The sequence below is a fragment of the Monodon monoceros genome, unplaced genomic scaffold (assembly GCF_005190385.1).
Source record: "Monodon monoceros isolate NGI ecotype Baffin Bay Population unplaced genomic scaffold, NGI_Narwhal_1 Super_Scaffold_7, whole genome shotgun sequence".
NCBI classification, from domain to species: domain Eukaryota; kingdom Metazoa; phylum Chordata; class Mammalia; order Artiodactyla; family Monodontidae; genus Monodon; species Monodon monoceros.
The window spans coordinates 91,816,858-91,837,625 of NW_021703784.1; the positions used below are offsets into that span (position 1 = coordinate 91,816,858).

A 20,768-nucleotide genomic window follows, 5' to 3' on the forward strand; every position below is an offset into this window, starting at 1 on the left:
CCTTTGCACAGTAAGAAAACAAACCTGGCCAGTTCTGCAGTAGCATCTGCGAGTGATAGGGCAGAACAGTGCCGTGAAGTAAGAAGAGTTACTTCCTCCCTGCTGGGCAGAGCTGATATCTTTGGTCTCCAGTCAGTCAAATCAAGGCTCACCAAGATCAAGTTGAAATTTTGAAGGCTCAGTAATGGTTATTTATAAAAGCTGAGGTCTCTGTCTCTACCTCATGCAGGGTTTAAAGGGAATAGCCATTTGGCTTATGGTCACTATTCTTCTTTCAACTTCATTAAACAATCCCCTGGGACCAGACTTAGAAACAGCATCACCCCCACTGGAGTTGAGGTTATGGAAATAAAAATGATTTCACGTTTAGTGGGTCTTAAGGAGCACGAAATTAGAAGGCCCGTGACCTGATCCTGACCCATCTCTGCCTCCTCCCATCCCCTCAAACTCGCGTCTCTCCCTCCCTTCTTTATTGTCTCTCAGGAGATTCATTGCCTCATGAAAAATAGTAGTTGAGTTTAATCTTTTGTTCAGCTGCTTTTTGCTTGTCCTTCCTTCCCTGCCCCAGAGCCTCCCGGATTACAAGGTTCCAGTAGGCCCTCGGTGTCCTAAGTGGCGTCTCACTCGTTTGCTACACAGCTGATGGGACTTCCTTCTTTTAACGGTGGGAGCACGTGGCTTTCTCTGCTAAATGGAAACCACGTTCATGAAGAGCCTTCGGCTTTCAGAAGATGGATGCTGAGGGGAGCAAAAGGTTTTGTCGTTTTCCCCGCTGCCTCTCGCTTCTCCATTCTGTTCCCCACCTCGGCCATTCGCATGTGCGTAGGACCCTTAACCATCTCTGCCAGCAACTGCACACAGCTGAGAACACTGACACTGAGTGTGACTTTAAACCCCGTCATCTGACCTCTTTGTTTGACAAGTGAGGGCCTGAGTGTGGGGAGAGGAAGTGCTTTTTAGAATCAGGAGAGCGGGAAATCGCAGGACTTCGTGAGCAGAGGCTGGACGGGGAGTTAGGCCTGACCCAGCAGTGTGACCTCTGGACAGCGCTTCTTGTCCAGCCTTCAGTTTTCCCATCTGTCCAGTGAGGGGACTGGACCAAATGATCTCCGCCTTCCAAGTGACCCCTGAGTCAGTGTGGGCGGCGGTCCGCAGCTCACACTGCCGGAGTGTGAGTCTCTTCTTAACCATCCACCGAAGGCCTGTGGTTCTGCCGTCTGGTGAGATGGCAGATGTCTTAGAGCCACCTCTTCAGTGGTGTCTCCCTAACAGTGGTACCCGTGAAAGGTTTAACGCACATGCTCCTCTACCAGCTGTGGCCAATCCTGGTCTGTCTCCCTACCTTCATCACAGCCCCAGGCCTGAAGAGAGGACTTGAGAGGAGTGGCGATCATGTGCCCCAGCGCCAGGGCACTAACCTCCAGCCAGACTGAGGCAAATAGGATCGCTGCCAAAACCCCAGGAGCCTTCCCACGATGGGGCTTTTCCTGTTTGGCTAATTTTAAGCAGAACCCCACCTTGGGTTGGAAAGGTCTCTGGGGCAGACTGAAGTGATGTAACAGGTAACTCTTAATACATAATGCAGCGTGTACATGTATTTGTCAAAACCAGTCAGCATCAGGGCACTCCAGATGACAACGTTGGGCTCCCTTGCTCTAGATGCCCAGCGTTAGCATTTAATCGTGTCCCAGGCATGGGTAAAAGCTCTTTGGCTTTTTGCAAAGCACCCCCTTGACAAAAACTACCAACCACCATTGTAATTAAAAGCATGAGCTGAAAATGGAGCCAATCAGTCCCTCCATTCCACTTCATTTCAGGAAATTCCAAATATAAAAGGTGAGCTTTGTTCCCAGAGGGCTGAGAGTAAATCCGATAACTGGCTTCTCTGTGGAAACCAGCTAGAAATTGGACCTCAGCCAGCTCCCCCTTTCCCATCTGGGCAGCTCGCAAGACAGTCCTGATGGAAAGGACGGCCACTAATCCAAAGGTGTCTGCAAACTGGGTTCCTTGCAGCTCTGCCACGACTGACCCTCGCATGTGGCCACAGGGCTTGGGCTGGGTCATAGCGTTCTGTTCTGCTTTGATGGTTAGGGATCAACAACACCTAGGGGGCATGTGCAAGGAGAGAAATGAACCCTGGCCCAGTCTGGGTACCTTGCGTCCATGTTCTGCCCCCTCTCCACCCCCACCCCCACCCCCTTTTCCCCCACCACTTCTTAGTCCATCTCTTGATTCATGAATCCTGATACATGTGGCATCCCTCTCACCCAGTAGCAATATCCCTGTGGGAACTATGCCTTTGAAAGTGTGATGACTGTAGCAGCCACTTCAGAGAGTTCCTTTCCTCCTGGAGCTAGCCCATGATCTCCTAATCGGACATCCCAGATGGGCGCCACCTGTTGTTTCACCTTCTCCCTCCCCCACCCCACCCCCAGTCTGTTTCCTGAATCTGACTGTGGTTAGCACACACCCTGAGTTTAATATGCGCTCTCTAAGCTGGCTTAGAATATAGTGCATTCTCCTCTTTTCAGGAACATTTATTGGGTTACCCGTGTGGGTGCGGCATTTTAAACAAAGTGAAATAATGCAGGCCGGCAACTGATCACAGTTGCTGAATTAGTTTCCTTGGAAATAGGCCAGTGAGGAAGAAGATATAAGAATTTAGGCCTAAAAGTTCATTAGAGGTCATTTAATCCAGCCCCTCCTTTTGCAGAGGGCAGAATGGAAGCAGGGCACCTTGAGTAGGTCTGGGGCACAACTCATCAGTGGCAGAGCCAGGCCTGGATATACGTTAACCTTGTCCCCAGTGTACTTTCTATAAGCAGTAATCAAGGCTGGCTGCTGTGCCTTTTTAAAAAAGGTAGAAGCTCTTAGTTTCATCCTCTAGTAATGGGAAGCCGCAAAAGACCGCAGGAAGCTTAAAAAAGAAAAAAAAAAAAAAAAAAAAAGGGTAGATAGAAAACTGAAAATAGAGAAGTGAGCACAGCTGGGAGTCCAGAGAGGAGGATATTTCCATAATCCAGAGGTGGTTGGGACCAAGATTATAAAAATTAGAAGGGAAGGAAATAGTTAGGATGGTATTAGGTTATTACAATTTCTGTTTGAATAGTGATGTAGAATAGGCCCCAAATGTAAGGACTATTCAAGTGATTGCTAAGCCCCTAACCGAGGCGTGGAGTTTGTTATAACAGACGTAGGCCTCTGTCTTAAAAGATGTGTGCAATTAAAAATAGATGACACTATACATGGAGGACTTCAATAGTATAGGCAAACAATTGAATGATGGCGTTGTGACTTGAACATAGCTCTGGGAGCACTGTTACTAGAACTATAGGGATATAATGTGAAGTTTCAAATTCCTGCACTACAGTATATAAAGGCATCTGTTAGTAATGACCAAAGGCTGACCCCGGAGCATTTCCCTGAAGTAAAAAGAAAAAAGTTGAATTAGAGTGGGAGATGGGTAGCGAAGAGGGAAGGGGAGGGGTCGAAGTCGAGTTCTTGCTCTTCTGGCTGGGAAAATGCTTTACTATATACATAATCGACTTCGTACTACACCGGGGCTCGGCTAGAGAAGGCCCATCCCCTTCTGTTCCACTCCGTTTTGATCCTGCAGTCAGCTGCAGAGTTATAGATGAAGTGACAAGGATGGTATCTTGATTGCATCCAGCTGCCTGGAGTAAGTCAAGGGCAGAGAGGCCCCGCCTGAGGAACAGCTCTCACTGAAGGCTCCAAAGGCATCTGAGATTCGGGACACCTCTGATGCTTTCAGAGCAGCGTAGTTCAGCGTTCTGTGACCCAGTGTTACCAAATTAAGTGTCTCTGGAGAGGAGTCTGGTAAGTGGCTTCGGCTAACAGGAAGAGGACTGAAATCTCAACAGCCTTTGACCCTAAAACTGATCCAGTGTTATTATTATTGCTGCAGATGGGGGCTTGAAAAGAACCCCTTGGGAAAGTGATTTGACCTTCCTTTGCGCGGATTAGAGAGCTGTGTTGACTCAAATACAGGGAGAGGGGGAATGCAGCTTCCATCCAGCAGAGGTGCCAACTGAATGGATGCCCCCATCCTCCCCCCCTCTCCTCCACCTTGCCCATCACTGGTGTTGGGTGCAGTTACTTGCACTTGGAGCCCTTCAGAAATCTCTTTAATTCCATTGAGATGGATTGGTGATTGTGGTCCTGGTGTGACTTGAACAGGCAGGTGCTTGGTGCCAAGCAAAGGAACCTGGCTGTGCGCTTGGTGGGGTGTGTTCAGGCCCACAGGCCAGACAGAAGTTATGGCCCACAGCCTATGTTGTTGCTCTGGGCTCTATAAAACTGTAATAGTATCATATTATTTTAATCTGCTGAAATACAAACCCCAGAGTAGAGAACACAGCAGCAGCATTAAAACATCTGAGGAAATGTTTGACATGGATTCATTTGTCTCCAGCTATTATGATGATGCCTGTGGCCGATTAACTCTGTTGGTTACAACATGGTGTTAACGAGGCCAAGGTTGTGGGTTGGAGAGGCCTGTTAGGTGAGCTGGTTCCGCACGAAGGAAACCTCTTCACAGCTCCAGACCACGTTCAAGACCCTGGTCAGACAGCCCATGAAAGCATGTAGATGATCACAAGGCCTGGGCAAGAGAGTGTAATGACTCAGCAAATGTCCCTTTACCCGCTGCTGGAAAAGCAATTTAAAACATGTGCTTTAGTGATGGTGAGTTACTACTGTGATCTTCTCACACAAAGGCTATCACATTATTATGAATGGTAACGGGTGATCAGTACTGTTGCAGACTTCCTTTCTGAATTAAGAAGTATACTAGCTCTGGCTGTGAGGAAGAGAGGAAGGATCTTTGGTTCCCTTCTTTCACACTCAGCTTTCTGCCTGCCGAGATTTTGCACACACACACACACACACACACACACACACACACCCCGTGCATTCAACAAGTGTGCACGGAATGCTCTCATGTGCCGACCCTGTGCTTTGTGCTTGGGAGGCCGCAGTGAGTAAGACAGAGTCTCTGCCTCATGGAGCTTAAACTCTATGGGAGGAAAAGGGATAGTGAGGAGACAGTAAATAACCAGTGCAATTTCAAGAAATGGAAGTTTGGTGAAGAAAAGCATGGGGTGAGGGGGCGTGATGAAGAATGGCTGGTTGGGGGACGGCATTTACCTTGGATGGGAAGGTCTGGAAAGACCTCTCAGGGTCGGTGACATTTAAGCAGAGACCTGACTGATGAGCACGAACCAGCCTTTTGAAGAGCTGGGGGAACATTCCATCGAAGAAATAGCAGGTGCAGAGGGCTTGAGGTCTAGTCTACTCACAGTTAAAGAACAGGGAAGCCAGTGAATTGTGGGAGAATGTGGTACGAGAGAGACTGGAGAGTAGGAAGGCCGTTTAGAACATGCTAAGGAGTTTCGTTATTATTCTTAGTCAATAGGAAGCCATTTTTTGTTTTTTAAAGATTTTTATTGGGGGGGGATGTTATGGATTGAACATATCTAAAACAGGTATGTCGAAATCCTAACCCTTAGTAACCTTATTTGGAAATAGGGTCTTTTCAGAGGTAATTAAGTTAAAATGAGATCATTAGGGTAGGCCCTAACTCAGTTTGACTGGAATCTTTATAAAAAGGGGAAATTTGGGCACAGAGACACACAGAGAGGGAAGAAGACTATGTGAAGACAGAGGTTTGGAGCAACGCATCTACAGGCCAAGGAATGCCAGAGATTGACAGCCAACCCCCAGGTGCTGGGAAGAGGCAAGGAAGGCTCCTTCCCCTGGGTGCGATGGCCCTGCCAGCACCTTGATTTTGGATTTCTAGATTTCTAGCCACTCAGTTTGTGTTACTTTTTACAGTAGCCCTAGCAAACTAAAAAAGGGGGAGTATTAGTATACTGGCTCTGCCTTTGGGAAAGCAATGAAGCACCCTTCCTGGACTCAGTGACACTGGGGTGTTGGGTAGATATATAATGAAAAAATACATAATGAAAAAATGTATAAATTAATAGGATGGAGCCCACTGATTGAATTACCCTGTATAGAATACCCTACTGTTCTTTTAAGAATGGTCCTTTTAGTGATGCTCTGTAAATGATGGTTTGGAGGGGCGAGAGTGGAAGCCATGAAATAAGTTGGAAGTCTGTTACAGTAATCCAGTAACCTGCATTAATCTAGTAATGAGTAATGTAGTTGGTAGTTTCAGAAATGTTCCGGGCCAGACATACATTTAGAGGTCATCAGAGTAGAGACAGTATTTAGTGATTGAAACTAGATGTTACTTAGAGGGGAGAGTTGAAAGAAGAGAACAGGGGCCAGGAGTAGGCCCTCTGGAACTCTGCTGTTTAGAGGCCTGGTCAAGGATGAGGATTCGTGGTGCTGAGAAGCGGCACCAGGACAGCTGGTGAATTGTCAGTATTCACTAATGGTTAATGGTTTAAAGGTTAAACTAAATTATACGGAAATACATGGGGAGAGGTATTGGAAGTGCCTCACCCCTCATATACCAAATTCTGTTTAACAAAGCTATATCTAAGAACCTTTCCAAATCTAAGAACCTTTCCAAATGCGGAAATCAAGTTTTTGTTTTCAGTTTGTTACAGATTATAGAATCAGACAAATTTTGTATAGTTGAGGCTTCCAAAAGGTCATTAAAATGTCTTTGTGCTCCAGATAGATTTTTTTTTGTTTTTTAGAAAGAGAGACTTTGTAAGTTTTCACAATGATCAAAATTTGTTATAAATCAGGGTTCCATTTAGTCTTCATTTGTGTGTTCATTAAGAGTGGAACCTGTTTCATTAATCACATGTTAAGAGATTACCTACCTTGGCCCAATTCAGGAAGCTATTATGCTACATTACTCGAAATTTCCAAGCAAGCACGGGGAAGTTTTGGAGGAAATTAGAATCACATCTATCTTTGAATATTGGCAGAAGAACTAGCATCTGTTGGATCAGATATCTTCAGAAGCCTATTCTGCTCTTAGTATGTGAAGATTTGAACGTGGGGACTCTATCGATACTGTTTAAAGAACTGAGCACTGTGCTCGGTTGTTGTCTGAACTGGGAGTTGATGGCTGATGTGTTTCTGTCCTCAGGTCTGGCGAGAATTTCCTGACCGGTTGGTGGGTTACCCGGGTCGCCTGCATCTCTGGGACCATGAGATGAGTAAGTGGAAGTATGAGTCTGAGTGGACCAATGAGGTGTCCATGGTGCTCACAGGGGCAGCTTTTTATCACAAGGTAAGTCGGGGGCAGACTTGGGGCAAGTGGGGCTGAGTTGACAAGCCAAGAGTATGATACTTGCTTTATTTGGCCCAACTTAATTCTCACGAGTTTTGGAAAAATGTTCTACTTTAGATGTTTTTTTCCAGTTTGCCTCTTTGATTTACTAATTCACATGTACAGACAGTTGTAAATATTCTCATTAGCTTGCTTTTTGCATGCATTATATTGTGAGTTTTTTTTCTTATATCATTAACATTTCTTCATAAAAAACTTCTTAACATAATTGCTAATATACCATTATATTAATATTCCATAAATCATGTGTGACTGTTTGTCTGTCATTTAGCTTGTATCTAACTTTTGTATCTGTTATTTTGTATCTAATATATTTAGGTTGTATCTAACTTTTGTATCTAATCTGTTATTTTGTATCTTATATATTTAGGTTGTATCTAATTTTTTGCTAGATAACGCTTTATATCAAATGCTTAAACAATGACCAGCGTCCATTTTCATACCCGTTTGTACTTAGGATCATTATGATAGATTCCCGGAAGTATTACGAGCACTCGGGGCAGGTTTTGATATATATATTTGTTGGTTGTTTTCAATACAGTTTGTGCCAATTTACATTCTTCCCAGCAAAATACAAAAGTATCTTACCATACCCTCCCTTGCATGAAAAACATTTTTAAAAAAACCAAACTTAGCTATTTTGATAAGTGAAAGTGGATCTTATTGATTTCACTTTGATTTGATAACTATTGAGGTTGAAATTCCTTTTGTGTATACTTTAGCCTTTTGTATTTCTTCTCTTAGAATTGTCACTATGTTTTTGACTCTTTTTTTTATTAAAGGGAGAGATTGAAGGGTATGCATTGGACTTTAGAATATTCTGTTTGATGGTGGAGTGCTCCCTGGGAGTGTGTGGCTTAATTAAACAGTAATAACTTGTCAATTGTCAGCAGTGGCATAAGGAACTGATGTCAGGAAAAAGATCTGTGCAGCTCAGCACAGTTAATTTGACTTCGCTGTATTTATATTGATTGCGTGTTGTTATCTCAGCACGGCTGCCCTCATATTTTTCAGGGCTCTAGATCCAGAAATGAGTTTTTTGTTCTTAGCAAAGAATAAATAAATAAATAAGGTTTATAATTCTTGGGGTTTGTGGTAGACTGATAAATACCTTTTTTTAGCCCACAAATTTCTGTACTATTTCATACATATAGGTTATGTAGTTTCAGAATTGCCTCATTTTGTTTCACTTTAAAAAGGACATGTCTGCAAAGTCAATCCACCATTAATACATCTGTTTCTATCTGCGGTCTATAGAAAGAATATGGAAAACAGGGTTGAACATTGTGACTCGGGGGAAGGATTTAGTGAAGATCAGTATGTAGTGTGTTTCTGAACAATATTTATTAAACATATGATATATTAATCAGTCCAGAGGGCCTACATCTTACAAGGGCTTCACACCATACGGTACACACCTCTGTTTACTATAAGTGATTTTTTAAAGAATGACAGTGTTAAAGACACTTGGTCACCTGACCAAAAACCATTCTAATACTTCCTTTGCCCTTTCTATTGATCCAGGTTTGTGACTAATCTTACGAGAGAAAGCTTGTCCCCCTGCCGTGGCTCAGTTGCCCTTTGTGTATCAACCACAGGGAACTGCTATTTGAATGTGTCTCCTTTTCTGTCTCACCTGGCAGTATTTTAATTACCTGTATACCTACAAGATGCCTGGGGACATCAAGAACTGGGTGGATGCTCATATGAACTGTGAAGATATTGCCATGAATTTCCTGGTGGCTAACGTCACGGGGAAAGCCGTTATCAAGGTAGGAGGCATCCTTGGCCGGCTCTGCCCCTAACTTACTTTGCGATCTGGGGCATGCTTCTGGTTCTCTGAGTCTCAGAAGTTTTCATAACTATAAATGAAGCCTTGGAAAAGATGAACTTTAAGCTCCCTTTTAGCTTTAAGATTCTATGATTGATGCTGTCATATTGTGAAATTGAAGCTAGGCTTTGATGATTTAAACATATGTTTTATACGTTTTTTTTGTTTTCACATCTTTATTGAAGTATAATTGCTTTACAATGTTGTGTCAGTTTCTGCTGTACAACAAAGTGAATCAGCTATATGTATACATGTATCCCCATATCTCCTCCCTCTTGAGCCTCCCTCCCACCCTCCCTGTCCCACCCCTCTAGGTGGTCACAAAGCATCGAGTTGATCTCCCTGTGCTATGCAGCTGCTTCCCACTAGCTATCTGTTTTACATTTGGTAGTGTATATATGTCAGTGCTACTCTCTCACTTCATCCCAGCTTCGCCTTCCCCCCTGGTGTCCTCAAGTCCGTTCTATACGTCTGTGTCTTTATTCCTGCCCTGCTACTAGGTTCATCCGTATCATTTCTTTTAGATTCCATATATATGCATTAGCATCCGGTATTTGTTTTTCTCTTTCTGACTTACTTCACTATGTATGACAGACTGTAGGTCCATCCACCTCACTACAAATAACTCAATTTCATTCCTTTCTATGGCTGAGTAATATTCCATTGTATATATGTGCCACATCATCTTTATCCATTCATCTGTCGATGAACATTTAGGTTGCTTCCATGTCCTGGCTATTGAAAATAGTGCTGCAATGAACATTGTGGTACCTGTACCTTTTTGAATTATGGTTTTCTCAGGGTACATGCCCAGTAGCGGGATTGCTGGGTCATATGGTAGTTCTGTTTTCAGTTTTTTAAGGAGCCTCCATACTGTTCTCCATAGTGGCTGTATCAATTTACATTCCCACCAACAGTGCAGGAGGGTCCCCTTTTCTCCACACCCTCTCCAGCATTTACTGTTTCTAGATCTTTTGATGATGGCCACTCTGACTGGCATGAGGTGGTACCTCACTGTGGTTTTGATTTGCATTTCCCTGATGATTAGTGATGTTGAGCATCCTTTCATGTGCTTGTTGGAAATCTGTATGTCTTCTTTGGAGGAATGTCTATTTGGTCTTCTGCCCATTTTTGGCTTGGGTTGTTTGTTTTTTTGATATTGAGCTGCATGAACTGCTTGTATATTTTGGAGATTAATCCTTTGTCCGTTGCTTTGTTTGCAAATATTTTCTTCCATTCTGAGGGATGTCTTTTCATCTTGTTTATGGTTTCCTTTGCTTTGCAAAAGCTTTTAAGTTTCATTAGGTCCTATTTGTTTATTTTTGTTTTTATTTCCATTTCTCTAGGAGGTGGGTCAAAAAGGATCTTGCTGTGATTTATGTCATAGAGTGTTCTGCCTATGTTTTCCTCTAGGAGTTTTATAGTGTCTGGCTTTACATTTAGGTCTTTAATCCATTTTGAGTTTTTTTTTTTTTTTTTTTTTTTTTTTGGTTGTGATGGGTCCTCGCCTCTGTGCGAGGACTTTCTCTAGTTGTGGCAAGCAGGGGCCACTCTTCATCGCAGTGCGCGGGCCTCCCACTATCGCGGCCTCTCCTGTTGCGGAACACAGGCTCCAGACGCGCAGGCCCAGCAGTTGTGGCTCACGGGCCTAGTTGCTCCGTGGCATGTGGGATCTTCTCAGACCAGGGCTCAAACCCGTGTCCCCTGCACTAGCAGGCAGACTCTCAACCACTGTGCCACCAGGGAAGGCCCATTTTGAGTTTATTTTTGTGTATGGTGTTAGGGAGTGTTCTGATTTCATTCTTTTACATGTAGCTGTCCAGTTTTCCCAGCACCACTTATTGAAGAGGATGTCTTTTCTCCATTGTATATTCTTGCCCCCTTTGTCAAAGATAATGTGACTATATGTGCGTGGGTTTGTCTCTGGGCTTTCTATCCTGTTCCATTGATCTATATTTCTGTTTTTGTGCCAGTACCATACTGTCTTGATTACTGTAGCTTTGTAGTATAGTCTGACTATACAGTTTTTTTTTTTGTTTGTTTGTTTGTTTTTAGTTATAGTTTTTAACCTCCAGTATCAGAGATAAAGGCTGTGGCGGTCAATCTACAAATCATGTTTTTTAAAAAATATAATTTTATTCTCAAACGTGACTTGGAATCTAGTTCTTTTCGTTAAAGAATGCAGTTTACATCTTTCTTAAGGTAGCTGATTTTTTTTTAATAGACGCTGAGAAGATAGCACACTTTGTACAATTTATAACTGTAGTTGTCCTAAACATTATTTTAAGATAGCGATTACCAGTTTGTAACAGTACCTTTCCTGTAACATATTAAAAGCTGAGATCACATGGGGATCTTTGTATGTGTAATAGATGTCTGTTCCTGAAATGTAGATCTTGCTCAAATCAGATCCCTAGAAATGCAGGGAGAGTACACTTCTGTGTAACAGTGGAATCGTCTTGACCTTTCTTTCCTTCTGGATTAGAATTCCATATGTGAAAATGGGCAGTGCTTCTAGGCCACATTCCTGTACTGGAAGCTTATGTTGGACGCATGGTGTGGCATCCCCAAATGATTCCTCATGCTGTTAATTGATGAGACAAGCTAGATTAAACCAAAGTGACTAAGGAAAGAGGAAAAGTCACTATGTGTTCAGACTCGACCCAATCTTACCCCGCCCCCCAGCTCTCTAAATTACTCAGTGAACAGCTCACTGCAGGGAAAATTAAAGAATGTACATTGCAAAACTAGTTTTAAAGGAACTCCCCTTATTTCCAAATTTGCTTTTTTTTTTTTTTTTTTTTTTGCGGTACGTGGGCCTCTCACTGTTGTGGAGCACAGGCTCCGGATGCGCAGGCTCAGTGGCCATGGCTCACGGGCCCAGCCACTCCGCGGCATGTGGGATCCTCCCGGACCGGTGCACGAACCCATGTCCCATGCATCGGCAGGCGGACTCCCAACCACTGCGCCACCAGGGAAGCCCCAAATTTGCTTTTTGACATGCTTCAAGATGTTCTTAGCTGTGCCTGCTTACTCTGGACAGTAATTCCTCGGGTCTGTATGCTTCTTAGCCTGGTCTTAGTTATCTAGCTTTCTTCCCCTCCCATCCCTCTACTGGTTACTTATCTTCACTAGGTTAGGATAGCAGCCTCCCCTGAGTTTGCTAAAAAAAATTAGAAGTTTAACATATGGGAGAGTGGTGGGGAGAGTCAGGGAAAACGATTCAGAGGGCAAAGGACCATTGGATTTTTTCCTCTGACTCAACGGGATTGCAAAATAACCTGGCATTTTCAAGAGCATGGTGCTGCTCGTAGCATTTGCCATTAGCTGGAAGAAGGAGAACGAGTGCCTGTTGGAACTAAGGTTACGGTGAAAGTTATGGGAAGCTGTATTTCATCGCCCTTATGGCTGCAAGAACAAATGGTGTTTATACAAGGACCTTGGCAGTGAGAAAACAGTCATTAAACAGGAATTAAGGAGCTTGTCATCACCACTTCTTTCCAGTTACAGAAGGCAAAAGCCCTCCAAGCCTTTTTTATTGGGCCCTTGTGAGTTCTGCTGTTGGCCGAGCCAGACAGAACTGAATGGAGGAATAGTGAGGCATGTGTGTGTGCATGTGTGCCTGCAGTGGGAGTGGGCATCTCAGCTTATAGAACGGAAGTGTGCAGAGAATGGTGTCACGAGTGTGATTTTATTGTCCTTGGCACTGACAACCAAGTATATTTTTGTGCTCTTCTGGCAGGTAACACCACGAAAGAAATTCAAGTGTCCTGAGTGCACGGCCATCGATGGGCTTTCGCTAGACCAGACACACATGGTGGAGAGGTGAGTGAGCCTCTAACCAAAAGTCTGCCCTAGTCTCTGATCCCCATTTCCTGCCTTGGGCCTGGTTATGGGACTTCGTTGCAGATATAAGGACAGCAGCTGGTAGCCATAGTCACCTCCTTTTGCACGTGGGAATTGGGTTAGTTCAAGCCCAGGTCACCCAAAGAATTAATTTGGAATGCTACTCACTCAATTTGTAATGGTTGGAAGGGTCTTAAAAATATAGGCGGCCTTAAGCTCCGGAAGCCAGATTCTCCGTGTGGACTAGGCAGTTAACTATCCACAGCCATTCGAGTGGAAGCGAGTTAATTCCAAAGAAATACTGGATTGTTTTCCAGGGTAACATCTCCATGTTACAGTGAAAGTTTGATTGGAAAGAATTAAACTAAACCCACTAGAGACAAATTACCTTTGCTGACACAACTGAAACACCTACCAAGAACAGAATTGAAAGCACAGCTCTTTACATTACAGAGAGAGAAGCAAGGCAGCTCTGAGATACTCCCTTTATATTGATTCAGTCAGTCAGCAAGCACACCTTTGTGTGGATGTGATACAGGGCCTTGCAGGTGAGTATAAAAGAAGTGGGAGAGGTCTGTCTTCCCTTAAGACCTTTATAATCTTAGAGTAGACCTAATAGTTCTCACTTGTATCCCAAAGGTCCCCAAGCTTCCAATCTCCTGAATCAAACCGAATTCTTCCAAAGGGCAGCCCCTTACACAAGACAGCAAGCTCTGACAGCCAGTAACACTATTGTCAAGGGACCAGCATGCATTCAGAGAATGTCATGAGAAAGACCTTAGAATGAGATGTCTAGTTCAAGTTTCCACAGGTCTCATATGCATCTGCTTGCGGCATTCATTTCTGAAATCTATCAGCCATATCAAAGTCCTTCGAGCCTGGAGGATTTTTTTGTACAGCGAGTTGTTTCACTTGGCCTGGATTCTTCTATAATGCTTTACTCCTTCTTACTCTTACTTCTTACTCTTACTCTCTAAATAATCTCTTTATCTCTTTCATATATAAATGTCTTACCCAAATGACATGACTTTTACCAACCATCAATATGAAATAACATATTATTGTGATTTTGGAAATATCTGTCACTGGTATCAAGTATTACCCAGTCAAGGACAGTGACATCAACTGTCATAGCTCATTTGGAAGAGACCCCAGTTATAGTTCTATTAGAGCACATGAACTTGTTACCTAAACCTACCCCCATTCTGTGTGGGGAAGAATTTCATAGCATTGAGCAATTAGTTATTGATTGGACTGTGTTAAAATGGTGGGGTTATAGGGTCCAAGAAAGGAATTGTATGGAGAAAAGTTGACCTAATAATGGCCCTTAAAGTTCATGCTAAAGCTAAACAACTCCTCTGTAACACCACTGAGATCATAACAAATGCAGTGGGAAAGATTTAAGTTAGATATAATTATTATTAAACACTGAAGAAAGTAACTATGGGAAATGTGGAAGCTTCCTCGTGGGAAGAGGCTTTTGAAAATAGAATAGGCAACTGCCCAGATGTTGGTAGGCTCGATTTTATCAGAGTTTATAATTAACAATAACAGGTACACACACGTGTGTGTATATATATTTAGTACGTGTGTGTGTGTGTGTGTGTGTGTGTGTGTGTGTGTAAAACTTAATCCAAAGCTATATGTGGTAAGTGTCATAAGGAAGGCTCAGAATGTCATACCTGATCGCAGGAAAGAGAAGTGACTTCTTGCTAGGTCAGTTATTAGGAATAATTTTGTAAGAGGTGGCACTTGAAGTGAGCCTTCAAAGGTCACTAGGATTCCAACCGATGCAACTCTGGGCAAGAAGAGGAGATCCTCGGCAGGGAAACTGGATGGTCCAAGGTACATTTGGCAAGCAGTCAAGATATCCAGTTTGGCAAGAACGTAGCATTGTGGCCCATTAGTGCCAAACTGCAGAGAGCCCTGGATGCCCAATTAAGGAGCTGAGCTTTTTTCTCCAGGCTCTGGTAAGCCATAGAAAGTTTTTGAATAGGAAGTAGCTTGATCAAAGTGTTGTTTTGAGGCTGATTTGGAAGTGGTGCATAGAACGGAATGAAGGTGGAGAGACAGAAGAAAGAAGAACAGTTAGAAGGCTCGAACTAAGTTGAGTGTGGAGAAGAAGGGATGAATTAAATTGCAAGGGATTTTTTTTCCCCCCAAAGGAGAAGAGCTGGCTCTTGGTTTCCAGCTGAATAGGTATGGGGAGGTTATGGAGAAGCAGTTGATCAAGACAGTCAGGAAGAATGGTAGTACCTTTAACAGTGTAAATAATATAATTAGGAGGGACGCCAGTTACGGGAGGCAAGGGGATGAATGTTGGACCTCACAGTATAACTAATGAGGCCAGGAGATTTAATCGTGTGTGAAGTTGGAGAGCAATCAGGCGGGTGAGTCTTGGGTCTTGCCCTCTGTCTATGCAGGTGTAGATACAGGGCAAGCAGTTGGAAATATGGAACTAGAACTTTAGAAAAAAGATTAAAACAAAGGTGGAGATCTGGAAGACATCTGTCCAGAGATGGCAGCTGACTGAAGAAAAGCCAAGGGCAGAATCTTGAGAAATTCGGACACTTAGGAGACAGAAAGAGTAACTGAAAAGAGAGAAGCAGCCGCTGGCGAGGCCAGGAGAGAGCCAGCGTCTCCAGTGCTCGGCAGCAGGGAGGAGCAAGGAACATGCAGACTAGGAAGTGGTCTTGGAATTAAAATGGTCATTGGTGGCTTTGGGAAAAATGATGTCGTAGGTTGATGGGGCTAAAGAGTGTGAGCTAGTAGTGAGGAAGTAGAGTCAGTGAATGTAGGCTCCCCTTTTGAGAAATGTGATAGGGAACAGAAGGAAATCAATCTTGAAATTAATTAGGAACTGAGAGCAAAACTATTCGGATGAATGACTGAATTACTAAATAAGGCACTTAGATGGGGAGGGAGGAAGAAGTGATTTCAGCCCTGTTGGATAGACCAAGAGATGGAGTTACAACTGCAGAACTGTTCATTTGTTTTCTTTTTTTAAATAGTTGCCTTTGCAGAATCCACATTTTTGCACAAAACAGTGAAAGGAGTTAACCACTCTGCGTGTTATGACGTTGTGTTGAGATTTGTGGTTCAGTAAGCTTGTTTATCCTCAGAAACCTCAGTAGTGGAGGAGAATGGCTTTTACTACCCAGCGTCCATTTCCAGGACCTGCCGTTAGTTCTTTAAGAAGCAGAAGAATTTGTGACTGTTCATTTTGGCCAGTAGCTTTACCCAGGTCAAGACGGTACAGCAGTGTTGATTTAAGAAACAAACATTGTATTTTGATTCAGGCCAGTCTTTGTTCAGATTATGGATTAGCCACTTATTTGCTGTCCAACTTAAGGAAATTGACTTACCTTATCCTGAATTTCCAACCTTTTCATTTCTTAAAATAGATATATTAACTATCTATCATGTTGCATTCAGGGGTTCAACAAATATTTACTGAGCATCTTTGTAGCAAACAGTGTGTTATATGCTGGGGATGAAAGGAGTAATAATACATGAAAGCCTGTAGCACGGGGCCTGGCGAGGTTAGTTCGCTTTCCAATTTCCCCAACACTGATCCTGAAGGCTCCTGGTTACTTTAGGTAATTGTATGTGTTTGAAAGGAAAACTGAAAACTGTTAGTCCTTTCTCCCCCAGACACTTCCAGCGCTTTGGAGATAGACATTGGCAGTTCTTAGCCTGTCTGTACTTGATTAGAAAACCAACCCAGGGGAACAGTTACTGACATGGTAGCTGGACCCCTGACAGAACAACTCAGGTGGGCCACCAGCAATCAGCCAAACTCTTAATCTACCCTAACCTGTTGCCCAACCCAGATCCCCTGCATGAAAAGAAAGTAGGAACCACAGTCAACACCTGTCAGGAGAGTTAAGGACCTTTACGATTCAGCATGAGCAGCCACTTCTTCAGGGCAGGCTGTGTGGAGAGAAAGAAGGACTCACTAACCTGGGTTAGCCGGGGCAGCTGTCAACGAGTCAAGCTGGCCTGAGCCCCAGTGGCCTCTTGCCTGTGACCCGGCCCTGTTGGCAGGTCTAGTTACAGAGGAGACATTGTCCTCAGTGCTCTCCAGGGGGCCCTAGAGCCCCTATCCTCTGCCAAGAACCGTGATTCTTCTTTAATACATGCTTGCTGGCACCTCTGCTGGGCACGGCTGGGCTTTGCTGGCCAGCATCTACAAGCAGAATAACTGGAAACTAGAAGGATCGGTACATGTTTATAGGCCGAACAACTGTCAAAAGTAAGACCTTGGGGCAATTTGACTTAGTCTGCCACTGCCTTGACCTCATGATTCAAGGAGAGAAAAGCTGTTGTCCAGTGCTTGCTTCATACCATTTTGTTAAAACCTCTCGGTCTTTTCCCCAGTCTCCTGTCAATTTGGTACCTGGGACTACGACCTCCTGAGTCTCAAAAGACTGCCAACAGGAGGGAAACTCAGTGACCTGTGGGTTATTGTAGAGTCTGATAGAAAGAGCAAGGGCTCTGTTGCCAGCACAAGACTGGGTTTGAAACCCAGCTCCGCCACTTTCCAGCTCGGGGTCCTTGGGCAGTCCCTTAGCCTCTCTTAGCCTGAATTTCTCAAACCATAACAGGAAGCTACTATACACCAATTCTTGGGCATACGGACAGGGCTATTTAAAGGAATCATTGGGATCATGTATGTAAATTAGCTGGCACATCATAGGTGCTCAACGGTTGTTAATTTCCAGCTCCTCCCTTTAGACCCTAGAATTATGTTAATAAATAAATGTGTATCATCTCATAATGAAGACTTTAGCCTCAGCAGCCAGAATGCCTGGGTTTGGTTCTGCCTCTTACTAGTTATTTGGCCTGTGGTCCTGTCTCTTAGCCTCTCTGTGATGTGTCTCTGTCTTCCCAGTGTACAGTGGGAAGGATAGTAGACCTGCCTCACAGGGTTGCTGTGAGGGCGAAGTGAGTTACTAATACATGTCAAGGACTTGTAACACAGCCTGGAGCATAGAATAAATGTTAATTGCTGTTGATTTGTGGTCATGGACACAGTGATCTGATTAGCTGGAAGAGCTCAAAATGAAGTAGTAACACATTTTAACCAAGAGAAGAAGCAAGAGAAAAGAATTGATAGTAACTGGCTTCTTTATTTATTGGTTTCTTGCTAAAGCTCAAAGGACTCAAGTAAAAGCTATTGATTAAAATAAGTTGAAACAAGGCTTACAGTATCTCTGAGGACAAAAGAGCCTTCTGGTCTGTGTCTTGAAATTCAGCCCCTACCTGGTAACCCGTTCTCAGGTGCCGTGGGCCTGACTGAGGAGAGAGAATAGTGACCTCTCTGAAATCCATCCTTGAGGGCCCCTTAGCTTCGAAAGTGGTTTTTACGGGCTTGTTTTCCCCCTCGGGTCTGATGCTGAAGTGTCCTCATTAGCCAGCTGTCACACTCAGCTGGGCTGATTGACCAGCACCATTTCCCGCCAGCATGTCTGACCTGCTCCCCTCTGAGGAGGCTGCTCACCAGGCTGGGGGCGGTGTTGGGGGTGCGGTGGGGGGGCGAGGTGCTGAACTGCCTCCTCCCCCAGCAGTGCTAAGTTGCTTGTTGCTTTGTTGCTGCCGGTTCTAACACAGGAGTGGCTAAAATTGTGAAAGCTGTCCCGTGTGAACTTCAGCTTTCATGGAAGAGCTTATGGAAGTTGACCCATAATTCCCAGAGATTGCCACTCACAGGCCCGCAGTAGATGTGGGTTGACTGACTGAAGTGTTTGTCCTTTGCAGTTGAGGTTCAGTGCCCCACTGCCTCCTTCTGCCTTCCATCGCTCCATGTGTACGATCTTCCCTTCTCCCTTTTAAACTTGAGTGGGCTGAAGCTCAGATCCAAGTGCCTTTTGCCTTTCCACCCTTCGTCTTCTCTTCAGCTGGCAGGGATGGGGTTAAGGATTGTTGGCAGCTAATCCACCTTGGTTTGAGGGCCCGCTTCTATGGAGCTGGAAGAATGACTGGAATTTGAGGGGGAGGGGAAAAGATATTCTGACCTCTGCAGGCCCCTGGCCTCCAAACAGCATCCCTGGTTCCCTTTCTCCCGCCGAACTAGTAGTTGAAGTACCCCCAGATCACTTCCTTTATCCACACCCTCCCAACCATGTTAAGAACCTGGGAGCATGCTGGGGATCCTTGCATTTCTCTTGTAGATGTTGAAGACTATGTATTGATATTTTGCTCTCACCTCTCAGCCTCTCGAACGGTTTCTCTTTTCCCCACCCCCTGTCCCTCTCATCTGCTCCACTGCCCTCCCCAAACCCCACAGGTCTGAGTGCATCAACAAGTTTGCTTCTGTCTTTGGGACAATGCCTCTTAAGGTGGTGGAGCACCGAGCCGACCCCGTCCTGTACAAGGACGACTTTCCTGAGAAACTGAAGAGCTTCCCCAACATCGGCAGCTTATGAAATGTGCTGCTGGTGGAGGTCTGAACACTAATCCCGGGCGGAGGAAGAGAACACGTCCCCCCAGCACTCTGATGCCCAGATTTCAGAGTGGGAGATTGGCACATCCCTGCCCAGCCTGCTTACCCGAGAGCAAGAGCCCAGGGAGGACAGCTGAGTACCTCGTGCAACCTCTGACGCTCTCGATGGGTTCTCTCTGAAAACTCCAGATGGAAGCCTTGGGCAGGCTCCAGGGGTAAGGCCAGCTCAGGGGTCCTTTGTTTGTAGCTCAATACAAGGTCTAAGAGGAAACTTCACTGGCTGTAAGACAGCTGAGAAACCTCCAGCCCATTTCAGATTTGGGGAATCAGGTAAGAGCTACCTGTTTCTCACTTTTCGTTATTTCAGATCAGTGAGTTCTTCAGAGGAAAAGCCATGCCCAGAATTTGGTGCAAAATCCAAACATCTTAGTGGCTTTTGATGCCTTGGGACAATGGGGCACTGGCCTCGTCCAGAGAAGAGCACCGGCTGCCGAGATGGGACCTATAAGTTCCATGAACTATCTCTCTTTGGTTTGGCTTTTTGATATGATTAAAATTATTTTTTATTCCATTTCCTACTATGTCTTAAATATTGGTTATGGAACTCTGTTTCTTTTTGTGTGTATTTAACTCTATCTTCTGGCCTCAACTCCAGTCTCCTCCTCATGTCTGGGAAGATACGTAGCCAGGAGGAGTATCCGGTGCCATGTACATCCAGCAGAGGAAGAGCCCCAGACTACAAACACTCTTAGAGAAGATGGTGTCCCCAAACCTCCAAAGGCATCTGTATGCTTCCTGATTAGATCTAGATATTCTCCAGGAAAAAGAGAAGGCCTCTCATAGCCATACACTGAGCCGCTCTGCTGGTACCATGTTGTAAAAGTTGAGGCAGTTGTGACCCTCACCCCAAGGGGGTGCCACAATTTCCCTCATTCTCTTGGTATAAACCTAACATTAGCCAGAGAGGTTCTGGCTAACGTTAAATGCTGCTATAACAACTGTTCTGCAATAGTTGCTGGTGTATTTAAATCATTACATTTCAGCATTTAGTAATACTGCACATGTGTGAGTTATACCTCTTTAAGCCCAGTTGATGGACAAATCTACCCTGGCAAATGTTAGACGTTATGGATTCGAAACAGATTTATCTGTGGCTCTAATATTAAAATTAGCCACAGTTTGGGCTTTAGCCATAACATATGTCCCCAGAACACAAAATACATAATAATTTGCTTGGAATATGGGTATAATTACTGAAACCTAGTTGTGTGCCAGTCCAAGTCACTAAACCACCACACATTGTTCTGTCAAGTGACATGAAGGTGAGCTGTTCTCCTGCTGTAGTTTTCAAA

General features: G+C 44.3%; 1 protein-coding gene across 5 annotated transcripts in view; it reads left to right on the plus strand.

Annotated features, from left to right (window-relative positions):
• EXT2 (exostosin glycosyltransferase 2) overlaps nucleotides 1-20,055 on the plus strand; it is a 132,214-nt gene extending 112,159 nt beyond the window's left edge. For 4 of the 5 annotated variants that reach the window (XM_029208303.1, XM_029208306.1, XM_029208305.1 and 1 more), the window contains 4 exons: nucleotides 7,091-7,234; nucleotides 8,938-9,066; nucleotides 12,868-12,950; nucleotides 19,261-20,055. In XM_029208303.1, the coding sequence (XP_029064136.1) occupies nucleotides 7,091-7,234; nucleotides 8,938-9,066; nucleotides 12,868-12,950; nucleotides 19,261-19,399 (495 nt within the window). In that variant the 3' untranslated portion in view covers nucleotides 19,400-20,055. The remainder of the gene's footprint in view (nucleotides 1-7,090; nucleotides 7,235-8,937; nucleotides 9,067-12,867; nucleotides 12,951-19,260) is intronic. The other variant, XR_003791483.1, reaches the window with a different exon arrangement.
• The last annotated feature ends 713 nt before the right edge of the window (nucleotides 20,056-20,768 follow it).